Here is a 14,124-nt window from a genome sequence, read left to right on the forward strand (position 1 = left end):
CCTAATTATTTGTGAATATGCACACTTAATACCAAGGCCCTGGACATCTTTTCTCTTCAGTTCTTTAGAAGACTTTGTACAGTTACATTCTAGAAAGGATATTAGGAGAATTTCACTTCATACAAGGAAGAAGGAACAGATGACCCCCAATCTGCTTCTATCAGTCTATGCTTTCCATTGGACTGTAAGGTCTTTAAAGCCTGTGTATAAATTCAATATATGTACCTAAGAGATCTGCTTACTTATTTTTCAGGACTTCACTAAGGTAGAAATATCGGTAAAATCTTACTGTTGACTCAGCTATTAAACACAGAAACCTTACTATTAATTTTTAAAAAAGTCCTATCTACTCATTACATGTTCAATACATATTTCAATTAGCAAACTAGGTTTATGTTCTGGCTATGTAATCTCTTAAAGCCATAATCGCTTCATCTCTAAAATGAGTAGAAAATACATACCACATAGGGCTGTTGTGAGTATTAAATGAGACAATATTCATAAAGTTCTAAGCTCAGTGAGTGACCCAGAAGAAACATTCCCCACATCATAGGTGTCCTACGGCAAATACAAGCCTCTAAAGACAGTGAAAGCTTTTGCATAATTGACGTTGGCAGTAAATGTATGTTCACTTCATGAAATCTGAGCAGTTCTTCTTTTCTACTTTGAATTAAAGGTGTTTATATCACACCTTTGCTTTAATAAATTGTTGGTCAGATCTATGAAATATCTAATACCATATTCTGTCTTAGGAGTAACCCCAAATGATACATTTTTCTTATGGGAAAATCATTTTCATGATGTTATTTCTAGCAATGTGTCATACAAAAAGTAGACGCTACACTAACTTCATTTATTGATAGTGACTAGTTGAGTCACAGAACATTAATAATTACCAGAAAAAGTAGGTTTGTGTCAATTAGGCAAAGTGATGTGCTTGCATGGACCAATTCAGTCTTTGAAACATTTACTGATAAGAAACCACCATTTACTAAGCTCCACACTAGGCACCTGGGACAAAAAGGCAGGGACCTTTAAGGATGTATAAGGCAGGAACTCAATCATTGAGGCATCCGGTGCAGCAGGGACGTGCTTACTAGGCAAACACACATCCCCAGGTGGCTATGATCCTAAGACTGGTGGGAAGGCTTCAGAGAAAGCCACACTTGGGGTGAGTCTTGAAGGATGATAAAAATACAAACAAGGCATCCCAGGAGGAAGAAAAATCATGTGCAAAGTCACAGAAGTAATTAACTTGGCATACCCATGCTCTGAAAACTGCAAGAAGTTTAGTGTGAGAAGAAAGATTAATTTAGAAGGACAGGCCTCTAGAAAAGAAAGCATTCTTTTACCTCGTGAGGTATTAATGAGGTCACATGTTACACAAGGAATGTAAACTGACAAAATCATTACGGCCTTTGAGCAAAGGACAGACAAAAGCCAGCTCTGGGAGCAATGTGATGTTTGGGAGAGAGACTTAAACGAGCAAGAGAGAGTTTCTGAAATCCAAGAGAGATCTAATGAGGAACTGAATACGCAGGAGCAGTAGGAATAGAGAATGAGGCATGGGCAGGAGAACTATGTGGGTGATGCTGTCTGTACTTGATCACTGAGGGTGTTCAAAGAATGGGTGGAAATGACAGTCTCAAATGAGACTCAAATTTCTGACCTGGGCAACCAAGTGATGGTACCGTTCACCAAGACAAACTAAATACCACGGGCAAACCCATCTACCAAAACATACTTCCTCGAAGAGGACTTCTATTTTTAAAAATGGGGGGGGCAATTTTATCTCTATTATGCTTCAGCCATAAATCAATTACGAAATTAAAAACTAATTCATTAATCAAATTTCTGTTCCCTACTGCAATGCTCAAACTATAGGAATTTATTTAAAACTACCCATAGAGAATCCAGTTGTTTGAAGAGAAATCTCTCCGATGGTTTTCCAAGTTTGGTATACCACACCTGCAGCTCGGGGATTTGGCTCTGAGGAGGAAACACAAAGAAAGCACTGCTGAGTGATTCACCATCTTCTCCTGGAGGACTTCTAAAACCTGTACCAGCAAGAATGAACCAAGGACAAGGTGCATTCTATTTCTACCTACCAAAAGACCCACCTCAAACCTTAGGCAACAATCATTTCAAGAGCAGGAGGACATTATTCAAGCAGATACTTTATTTCCTACAAACACTGCAGACTTTTGGCAAATGTTAAAAAAGATTGATATCTTTGCTTCAAAAATACTCATTATACCTATATAAAAAGCTTTATAAGAACTTTCTGGCATTAAAAAACAATGCTTATGCAATTAGTAGAAAGTGCACTGTATATATTTCTGTATTCAAATCTAACAATAGGTAGAAATAACAAGAATTTTGTATCTTTTAATATCGAATGTTGTAAAGAGCAGTGCTGGAAAGCTTCCTCAATTACACAAATGATGCTCTTCCCAAAAGAACAACCTTCTTGCAAGTGACTTTTGTTAGGATTCTTCAAAACCACAAAGAGCATTACCTCCTGGTGGCTTCTGTACTTCCTGACTAAAACCAGTCACCAAGGAGAAGACACCGAGGCATTTAACGATGCATACGCAAACTCTTAATAGCTTATAATATTTCACTTACAGACTCCTAGCTCATGATAAAATATATAAACTCTCAAATCAAAACCAAAATAAAAGTTCCACTTATTTACTTACAAAAGAACCCTTAAGATCGAATGTAGCAAACTGATGTGATACATTGAAATAGGGCAGAAGTGGTCGTATACACTGGGAATGTTTATGACTCTAAGGAGAAAAAAAGTCATGTAAGTTATTCAGATAAGACATAGGACATTTTAAAGAAAAAGTCATTTACTGCACCTAGATTCTACGGGGTCACGCAGAGTCAGACACGACTGAAGCAACTTAGCAGCAGCCGCAGCAGATTAACAGAAGTAACACACACTAGGTGACAAAGAGTGTATTTCAAATTTTTAAAGACTATTTCTAACAAAACCTTTGTTGAATGTCTGTTGTGTGTGCCTATGCAATATTGTTCTTTACAACATCAGACTTTTCTCCATCACCAGTCACATCCACGATGTGAAATGTCTGTTCATTTCCAAGGCAGACCATTCAATACCACAGTAATCCAAGTCTAAAACCCAACCACTAACACTGAAGAAGCTGAAATTGAATGGTTCTATGAAGACCTACCAGACCTTCCAGAACTAACACCAAAAAACGGTGTCCTTTTCATCATAGGGGACTGGAATGCAAAAGTAGGAAATTAAGAGATACTAGAGTAACAGGGAAATTTGGCCTTGGAGTACGGAATGAAGCAGAGCATAGGCTACCAAAGTTTTGCAAAGAGAATGCTCTGGTCATGGCAAACACCCTCTTCCAACAACACGAGAGAAGACTCTACACATGGACATCACCAGATGGTCAACACTGAAATCAGACCGATTATATTCTTTGTAGCTGAAGATGGAGAAGTTCTATACAGTCAGCAAAAACAAGACCAGGAGCTGACTGTGGCCCAGATAATGAACTGCTTATTGCAAAATTCAGACTTAAATTGAAGAAGGTAGGGTAAACCATTGGACCATTCAGGTATGACCTAAATCAAATTTCTTAAGATTATACAGCAGAAGTGACAGTAGATTCAAAAGATTAGATCTGACAGACAGAGAGCCTGAAGAAATGTGGACAGAAGTTCATAACACTATACAGGAGGTGATGGTCAAAACCACCACCCCCAAGAAAAAGAAATGCAAAAAGGCAAAATGGTCATCTAAGGAAGCCTTACAAATAGCTGAGAAAACAAAAGAAGCTATAAGCAAAGGGGAAAAGGAAGGGCACCGCCATCTGAATGCAGAGTTCCAAAGATTAGCAAGGAGAGATAAGAAAGCCTTCCTCAGCGATCAGTGCAAAGAAATAGAAGAAAACATTAGAAGGGGAAAGACTAGAGATGTCTTCAAGAAAATTAGAGATACCAAGGGAACATTTCATGCAAAGATGGAAACAATAAAGGACAGAAATGGTCTGGACCTAACAGAAGCAGAGGAGACTAAGAAGAGGTGGCAAGAATACACAGAAGAACTGTACAAAAAAAGAGCTTCACGACCCTGATAACCATGATGGTGTGATCACTCATCTAGAGCCAGACATCCTGGAGTGAGAAATCAAGTGGACCTTAGGAAGCATCACTACGAACAAAGCTAGTGGAGGTGATAGAATACCAGCTGAGCTATTTCAAATCCTAAAACTGATGCTGTGAAAGTGCTGCATTCAATATGCCAGCAAATTTGGAAAACTCAGCAGTGGCCACAGGGCTGGAAAAGGTCAGTTTTCATTCCAGTACCAAAGAAAGGTATTGCCAAAGAGTATTCAAACTACCACACAATTGCACTCATTTCCCACACTAGCAAAGTAATGCTCAAAATTCTCCAAGCCAGGCTTCAACAGTACATGAACCATGAACTTCCAGATGTTCAAGCTGGATTAGGAAAGAAGAGGAATCTGAGATCAAATTGCCAACATCCATTTTATCATCAAAAAAGCAAGAGAATTCCAGAAAAACGTTTACTTCTGCTTCATTGACTACACTAAAGCCTTTGACTATGTGAACCACAACAAACTGGAAAATTCATCAAGAGATGGGAATACCAGACCACATTACCTGCCTCCTGAAAAGTCTGTAGGCAGGTCAAGAAGCAATAGAACCAGACATGGGACAACAGACTGGTTAAAAATTGGGAAAGGTGTATGTCAAGGCTGTATATTGTCACTGTGCTTATTTAACTTACATGCAGAGTACATCTTAAGAAACACTGGGCTGGATGAAGCACAAGCTGGAATCAAGATTGCCAGGAGAAATATCAATAACCTCAGATATGCAGATGACACCACCCTTATGGCAGAAAGCAGAGAACTAAAGACCCTCTTGATGAAAGTGAAAGAGGAGAGTGAAAAAGTTGGCTTAAAACTCAATGTTCAGAAAACTAAGATCATGACATCTGGTTCCATCACTTTATGGCAAATAGACAGGGAAACAATAGAAACAGTGACAGACTTTATTTTGGGGGGCTCCAAAATCACTGCAGATGGTGACTGCAGCCATGAAATTAAAAGACACTTGCTCCTTGCAAGAAAAGCTATGACCAACCTAGACAGCATATTAGAAAGCAGAGACATTACTTTGCTGACAAAGGTCCATCTAGTCACAGCTATGGTTTTTCCAGTAGTCATGTATGGGTGTGAGAGTTGGACCATAAAGAAGGCTGAGCATCAGAGAATTGATGCTTTTGAACTGTGGTGTTGGAGAAGACTCTTGAGAGTCCCTTGGACCACAGAAGATCCAACCAGTCCATCCTAAAGGAGATCAGTCCTGAATATTCACTGGAAGGACTGACGCTGAAGCTGAAGCTCCAGTACTTTAGCCACCTGATGCAAGGAGCCGACTCATTAGAAAAGACCCTGATGCTGAGAAAGACTGAAGGCAGGAGGAGAAGGGGACAACAGAGGATGAGATGGTTGATGGCATCACTGACTCGACGGACATGAGTTTGAGCGAGCTCCAGCAGATGGTGAAGGACAGGGAAGCCTGGTGTGCTGCAGTCCAGGGGGTCGCAAAGAGTTGGACATGACTGAGCAACTGACCAACAACAACACTGTATATACCTACTCAAAATAAAACTTAATGTCATTTTGACTGAGTCAGACTTTGAATTCCAGAATCATCTGATGGCACACACAGATTAAACTTATACTCTATTTTCTAAGTGATATACATCCAAAGGAGAAGGCAATGGCGACCCACTCTAGTACTCTTGCCTGGAAAATCCCATGGGCAGAGGAGCCTGGTAGGCTGCAGTCCATGGGGTTGCTAAGAGTCAGACACGACTGAGCAACTTCACTTTCACTCTTCATTTTCATTCACTGGAGAAGGACATGGCAACCCACTCCAGTGTTCTTGCCTGGAGAATCCCAGGAACGGAGGAGCCTGGTGGGCTGCCGTCTATGGGGTCGCACAGAGTCGGACATGCCTGAAGCGACTTAGCAGCAGCAGCAGCATACATCCAAAAAAAGGAAATGCTTGGGATGTTTTCACCAAGAAGGCATCTCACCCAACTATAACCTTCAAATGCACAACTGCAGTCAGCTAAATATATACAACAAATCTCATTGTCAACATCACTTTTCCAAAATAATCATTATCATAAAGTAAAGGGAAAAGGGAAAGTGAAGTCACTCAGTCATGTTCGACTCTTTGCGACCCCATGGACCATAACCTACCAAGCTCCTCTGTCCATGGGATTTTCCAGGCAAGAGTACTGGAGTAGGTTGCCATTTCCTTCTCCAGGGGATCTTTCCAACCCAGGGATTGAACCCAGGTCTCCCACATTGCAGGCAGACGCTTTAGCGTCTGAGCCACCAGGGAAGCCATCATTACCGTGGTGTGGATCAAAAGAAGTCTGTGACGTCATTCCTAGTTTATGGGATTCAACAATCACAGAGGACTTAAAGGTTCTGGGTCGGGTTTTGTGGGAAATTTTTAAATTGTAATTAGAGATTTTAATACCTCCCCTCAATAACTGATACACAACTAGACTGAATATCAACAAAGATACAGATGATCTGAACAAAACTATCAAACAATTTGCCTGGATTAACAAGTATAGACCACTTCATTCATAACTGCAAAATACGTATTCTTTTCAACTGTATAAGGAACATTTACCAAAGTACACCACATTCTTAGCCATAACAGAAGTCTCCATAAATTCAAAAAGATCCAAGTCCCACAAAGTCTATTCTCTGACCACAACAGAATTATGTCAGAAATGAATAAAAATGTCTGAAAAAATTTGCAAATATTTAGAAATTAAATAACAAGTTTCTAAATAATCTATGCCTCAAAGGAAAAAATAAAAGGGGAAATTAGAAAGAATTTTAAATACGCAACACATCAGGATTTGTGGGATGCCACTAAAACAGAAACTTCAGCTTAAGACACTAGCGAAAGAGAGTAAATTAAAACCAAAGTAAGCACAGGGTGTGGGATTCAGAGATAGAAACCACTATGCATAAAGCAGACACTCCACAAGGGCACACTGTGAAGCTCAGAGAAATACAGACACTGTAATGACTTTAAAGGCAGCGTAGCCTGTAAGAATGCTGACTCGTCATGCTGTGTACCTGAAACTAACACAATATTGTAAATCAATTATATTCCGATAAAACTTTTAATTTAATTTTTTAAAAAACAAAGCAAGCAGAGGAAAGAAAATAATAGAGATGAAACGATAAATCAAACAAAACCAGAAAAACAAGAGTGTATAACTGAGAAACCAAAAAAGCTGATTCTTTGAGAAGATTAACAGAATTGAATAAACTTATAGCCAGACTAATCACGAAACCAGGATAAAAAGAAAGAAAATACAAACTGCGATTATGACCATTAAGAGAGGTGACATCAATACAAAATACATATATATATATATTAAGAGAACAGTGGGGAATAATAGCAGCAACTTCGTGCTGGGAAATTAAACACCTTAAATGAAATGGACAAATTTGCTTGAAGGCACAAAAACCCAAAGCTCACTGAAGAAGATATGGACAAACTGAATATCCCTTTATCTGTAAAGGAAGTTGAAATTATAGTTAAAAAACTTTCCCACAAAGAAAACTGCAGCCCCAGATGGCTTTACTGGGAAATTCAAGCCTCCCTGGGAGCTTGGCTCAAACAGGAAGCAAGAGCTGAGGCAGAGCTGTAAACCACCCGCCTGGGCATTGAAGCATGCCCCCATTACGCACACAGAACCCGTCAGCAAAGGCTGGGACACTTGCTAGTTCCAAACATGAGGAAAGCTGTGCCATCATGATCTGACCACTAAGAAAACTGAGCAGAGATTTCGGTGGCCATACATGATAAAGCTTACAAACTACAGAATCTGCTCGGAAAGTCACAAAGCAAATAAACAGCAACAACCATGACAGAAAGCAACAACCACAAACACTAGACGGAGAGGGAATCGGACGTCCAGAGTGTCCAGATTATTTTATGTAATGTGTCTAGCTTTCAACAAATGATATATATATGATATATGATACAACAAATGATAGATGATATTTGCAAAGAAACAGGAAAGAATGGCCCATATATGGAGATAAAAGTGGTTGACAGAAACGATGTCTGAGAAAGCCTAGTCATTACCTATTAGATATTATACTTCCTAGACAAAAGACATTAAATCAGGTATTTTAAAATGTTCAAAGAACTGAAGGAAACCATATCTAATGAGTAAAGGAGAGATCTGCTTCTAGAATGTCAGTGTGAGGAGCTCCATAAATATACTCCCAGCAAAACTGGTGAAAATTATTTAAATAATAATAATGCTGAAGTCTGGAAATGATCCTAAGGGTACACTACAAATACAGAAATATTCAAGAAAATCTACTAAAACTCAGTATGAGCATCAAGAGTATATGGCATTTAAACCACAAGCCACCCCTCCCTATCTTTCTCGGGCTGGACTGACAGAGACTCCAGGCCAAAGTAGGTACAGCCAAGAACACAGGGCTCCTTCCCTCCCAGTCCCCAGGTGAAGGCGACGATATCTTTGGGAGAGAAGCAGAATATCAGTATTTCTCGTGCCCTTTCCCTTCAGCTACTTGAAGAACTGGCAGAATTTCTTTACAACCAAAGCTGCAAGAAAGATTTTCACGTAGCTGGGTAGAATAGGGAAGAAAGGCATAAAGTTGGGTCCTTCACCCCTGGGAAGAATCGGAAAGGAAGAGCAGGTTCGCACAGGTGGACCCTTGGCCCCGAGAGTGACCAGGTCAGGCCACAGACTGGTCGTCCCAGTCCTGGGATCCTACACAGAAAAGAAAAGCTCCTTTTTTTTTTTAAGGTGTTCAGTTATGTTTTATGCTTTCCCGCCCCCCATACTAACAAAGCAAATTAATCCAATAAAAATAATAAAGAATTACCATAGTTTCAACGATGACAGTGAGGTTACCTAAGCCATCCGTCAGAGCTACATAGCTTCCTCCTCTCTCTAAATGGCCAACTGTCTTCAGGTAATACCAACCTGGTTGAGTAAACTGAGTGGTATGAGCTATAGAAAAGCAGAGAAAGACCCAAACAACATTAAAGTGGTAATAACGGGATTCTTCCAGAAATAAAAAGCTATCTAATTGCTTGAGGCTGAAAGAGAACAGAGTATGCCACCCCAGAATCTGCCACTTCAGCCTGTGTATTGTTTTGAACTGCTGGCGATCAAGACCCAGAAGACTAAAGAAAAAATTTCTCTCTCCTACAACTGCCTGAAAGAATCTAGACAGGACACCTGGCCCAGAAAGAGAGCTATTACCAACAATAACTTTTTATCTGAAAGACTTATCTTCATGGCACCGCAAATATCTGTTCTTCTCTTTCTATGAATGGTCTTCTTCCCCTGTGAAGCTCCAGGTCCCTATCTCTTTCCTTTGCTCAGGATGGCATTATAAAGCCTCAATTGCCTGACTGCAAACTTGAGTCCCATATTTTTATGTACAAAATTAAATGTGTAAATTAAATTTTTTTTTCCTGATGATCTGTCTTTTGTCAATTATTAGATTGACCAAAGAAACAAGAAGGTTAAAAGGAAAACTTTCCCAAGTATGACTGAGTCTAACAGCTAATTTCTATTTTGGGAAAAATATTTGCCAGCCGCATGTTTCAACTTCTGAGTAATTAGCCTAGTTAAATGGTATAATTATGGGAATATTCTTAGAATGACTGTAAAAAATAAACAAACCACACTCTGTTCAAGACTACTGAAAAACTGCTTTATGCCAGCAGTAAATAAAGTTATCTCCTCCCAGTTTTTGTTGATCTCTATTTAAACCACCTTAATATAACTACAAAGAATATGGTTTTCAAAAAGTTAACAAAATATTTCAAAAACTAAGCTTTATGGTTTTAAACAAGTTTATTTTCACAATACTTATTTATTGGGCACCTCCAAAGCTTGTCCTAGAAATGTACTGAGTGATACTCCTTGTTTCATTTTGGGAGGTGACAAAATTAACCCCCAAGAAACAGTGACAAAATTATAAAAGTACGTTAGTTCATTGAAATAATGTGGAACCAACTATTTCAACATTTAAGGAGTTAGCCAATCAGGATATACAAATCCAAAACTTAGCATTTTCATATTCATTAAAGAACAACCTGAGTTTAGAATAATGTCATGATTACAAGGTTAATGTCATGACTACAAATCTCTGTGAAAAATACATTAACTGGAAAAGAGAGCCTGGTATTAGAATAATCAAGAATGGAATACAGAGAGTAGCTTAGTTACCCGAAAGAGTCTTATAAAACACTAGGCCAAATCTTGCTAAGACAGAGATACACTTACAACTACCGTGTGTGTGCACACACATGCACACACACGCACGCGCGCACACACACACAGTGTTTCTACAGCTCCTCTAAGTGCTTTCTGCTTTGAACGGCAGGGGGTGAGAGAGGGAATCTGAACCATACCTGATACCCAGACAGGAGCTTCTACCACGTAGTGTCCGCTCCATGGCTCCTGAGCAGTCATCAGTCCACAATGCCCGTACGGCAACTGCTGATAGTAACTAGCCACCAAGTTCCAAGCGATGGTGCTAAAAGATTGTTTGATAAAAGAGAAACACCGAGCAGCTTGAAATAAAAATGTAAATCTCTAAAGCCTATAGTATAAAAGACCTTAGCAAAGTTCACACAAGTATATGCAAGTGGTAAAATTACCACCCGAAACAAGAAAATTTAAGTTGCCTAAGTTCACTCACATTTTGAAAAATCAAGTGAGGGATGCAACATTTTTAATAGTGAATCATATAATAAAAAATACAAGTGTATATGAGGTACACAATTTTTACTGCACAAAAGTATAACCAGAAAGAGAGTCACGACCTACCAGTACCACAATCATGAGTCAAATACAGATAAAGACTTTATCTATACCTGCTTTCTTTTTGACAGTCAGCCTTCTTAATGTCCCAGTTTCATGACATAATTTCATGACCTGACTCAGCGGCTGTAAAGTTTTACAATGAGAACTCTTAAGAGTCCGACTGCCAGGGCTCAAGTGATGGTGTAAGCAGACAGGGCAGGGGTCCCCAGAGGAAGAGAACCACACATAACTCTCTTGACACAGGAGGAGCCATTTAAGGCCTAAGCCACTTTGTGATCTAAGCCTGCCCACAATGCTTGCCCCTGCAGAAGAGGTCTCAGTAGTAACTGATTTTAAGGGAACAAAAGCATCTAAGCCAGAGAAATAACTTAACCATATCTGAGACGATATATCAGACCCCAAAATCTAAGCTCTATTCCTGTTCGCAGCTTCCTGCCTTCTCTTTCTAGAGCTGACACATGTTAGGTATAGGACGGATGAACGAAATACGGCAAATGCTTAAATCACTGAATTTAGGTTGTGAGATTATGGAAGTCCATTGTACTTTTTTCTACTTATTAGGCTTTGAAATTTTTCAAAATGAAAACCTTTAAAAGTTTTAATAACTTACGAAGTCATGTAGCCATTGACATAATTCTGATTCAATATGCGACCCCAGCAGCCTGCACCCATATCACTATTTACAGTGCTAAAATCTTCAGAAGACCAAAGCTTCTTCTTAGTCAACCTAGCATCCTTTACTGTAAGTGTCCCAGGGTAATGAGCCCTAGAAAAGAAAGAGGGGGAGGAAATGTAAAAAGTCAGAACAGGCACTTACGTATATTTATTGAGTAAATACCCTCCCTGGTAGTTCCACTGGGAAAGAATCCACTTGCAAGGCAGGAGACCCTGGTTAGATTCCTGGGTCAGGAAGATCCGCTGGAGAAGGGATAGGCTACCCACTCCAGTATTCGTGGGCTTCCCTGATGGCTCAGCCGGTAAAGAATCTGCCTGCAATCTGGGAGACCTGGGTTCAGTACCTGGGAAGGGACGATCTCCTGAAGAAGGGAACGGCTACCCACTCCAGCATTTGTGCCTGGAGAATTCCCTGGACTATTCCATGGGGCTGCAGAGTCAGACGCAACTGAGCAACTACAACTTTCATTTAGTGAACAAATATATGTGTCCTTGCCAAGGCTTTCCATCTTAAAACAACAGGTCACTTCCAGGTAGATGTCAGGCTATATGTAGGCATCTGCTTCCCACCCCTGGGTCTCAGGACACCCTGAGGATGAGATGCACTTATAACACACAGAAGCGGGGAGATCATCAGTGGGAAAGACCTCTTCCTGGAAACCGTAACAAGAAGGGAAGGATGTCGACAGATGGAGGCAGCAGAAGAGGCCTGGGACGTTCCAAGAGATGAATGAGGTGGAGACAGGATTCAGACCTCCCAGGGGACGTGGTGAGCTTCGGTAGAAAGTAAGGAGTGAGAAAGAAAGTCAAAAGTAAGACTTCCCCGAGCCCAGTGGTTAAGAATCCGCCCTGCAATGCAAGGGACGCAGGTTCAATTCTTGGTCAGGGAACCCACGTGCTGTGAGGCACTAATGACAGAAAGCCACAGGCCACCACTAGAGAAGTTATCACAAGGAAGACCCAGTTCACTTGTTATAAAGAGATACGGTATTTATTTTAAAAGAAAATAAGACTAATGAGCTTATTACATAAAGTATCAATAGTATGTCCTCCCCTGCTCTACTCCTCATACAGAGAAAGATACTTTGGCATTTACTCCCCAGGGGAAAAAAAAAACAAACACTAAAACAAAACCAACAAAAACCCGCAGAGGACTCTTCTTTGAATAAAAATAAGAAGTCATTATCCCAGAGCAGTGGCAGTTCTCAGCTTGGGTGATTCTGTCTGGTGGAGAAGGCACAGCAGGAGTTGCTACTGTTATCTAGTATGCAGAGGCCAGAGATGCTGCTGAACACCCTACAGCGCCCCTGACACGTCCCCACGACAAAGAGCTATCCAGCGAGAAATGTCAGCAGCGCAGAGGCAGAGAAGCCCTTCCCAGAGCAATGAACTTCTCCCTTCTTCTAGCATTTCAGAGGAGTCAGCTGGAATATAAATGTATATTTAGTGTTCCAACGGTAAAATATTGTCATAATGATGGCTGTGGAAGTGACTGATTATTGAATATAAAAACAATTAAGAACTTTCAAATGTAAAATAGAAAAGAGGCTAACAGTATGAGAATTAGCACATGAACTCTAGGGAGAAGAGTATATACTTCTTAAGCAAACAACTACTGACAAAAAATTTAACAAAAATACAAGCAAATTAACAGAGACTGAATCAAATCACAATTCTTATCTTTGTGGTTTGGAACAGTAGTATTCTTAACATTAAAAGAATGATTGTGAAGGCCTATTTTAGTCTGGAAAATTCTGAAGGAGATGGAACTACCAGACCACCTGACCTGCCTCCTGAGAAACCTGTATGCAGGTCAAGAAGCAACAGTTAGAACAGGACATGGAACAACGAACTGGTTCAAAATTGGGAAAGGAGTACATCAAGGTTGTATATTATCACCTTGCTTATTTAACTTATGCAGAGTGCATCATGTGAAATGCCGGGCTGGATGAAGCACAAACTGGCATCAAGATTGCCGGGAGAAATATCAATAATCTCAGATATGCAGATGATACCACCCTTATGGCAGAAGTGAAGAAGAACTAAAGAGCCTCTTGATGAAAGTGAAAGAAGACAGTGAAAAAGTTGGCTTAAAACTCAACATTCAGAAAACAAAGATCATGGCATCCAGTCCCATCACTTCATGGGAAATAGATGGGGAAACAGTAACAGACTTTATTTTCTTGGGATCCAAAATCACTGCAGATGGTGACTGCAGCCATGAAATTAAAAGACGCTTACTCCTTGGAAGAAAACTTATGACCAACCTAGATAGCATATTCAAAAGCAGAGACATTACTTTGCCAACAAAGGTCCGTCTAGTCAAGGCTATGGTTTTTCCAGTGGTCATGTATGGATGTGAGAGTTGGACTGTGAAGAAAGCTGAGAGCCGAAGAATTGATGCTTTTGAACTGTGGTGTTGGAGAAGACTCTTGAGAGTCCCTTGGACTGCAAGGAGATCCAACCAGTCCATTCTGAAGGAGATCAGCCCTGGGTACTCTTTG

General features: G+C 40.1%; 1 protein-coding gene across 9 annotated transcripts in view; it reads right to left on the minus strand.

Moving 5' to 3' along the window:
- Positions 1 to 14,124, minus strand: part of GALC (galactosylceramidase) — a 57,076-nt gene that overhangs the window by 12,527 nt on the left and 30,425 nt on the right. For all 9 annotated transcript variants that reach the window (XM_027972099.2, XM_060418682.1, XM_060418685.1 and 6 more), the window contains 5 exons: positions 11,556 to 11,711; positions 10,531 to 10,655; positions 8,988 to 9,115; positions 2,703 to 2,792; positions 1,903 to 1,989 (listed from right to left, as the gene is read on the minus strand). In XM_027972099.2, the coding sequence (XP_027827900.1) occupies positions 1,903 to 1,989; positions 2,703 to 2,792; positions 8,988 to 9,115; positions 10,531 to 10,655; positions 11,556 to 11,711 (586 nt within the window). The remainder of the gene's footprint in view (positions 1 to 1,902; positions 1,990 to 2,702; positions 2,793 to 8,987; positions 9,116 to 10,530; positions 10,656 to 11,555; positions 11,712 to 14,124) is intronic.

Source organism: Ovis aries, chromosome 7 (assembly GCF_016772045.2).
Source record: "Ovis aries strain OAR_USU_Benz2616 breed Rambouillet chromosome 7, ARS-UI_Ramb_v3.0, whole genome shotgun sequence".
Taxonomy (NCBI): domain Eukaryota; kingdom Metazoa; phylum Chordata; class Mammalia; order Artiodactyla; family Bovidae; genus Ovis; species Ovis aries.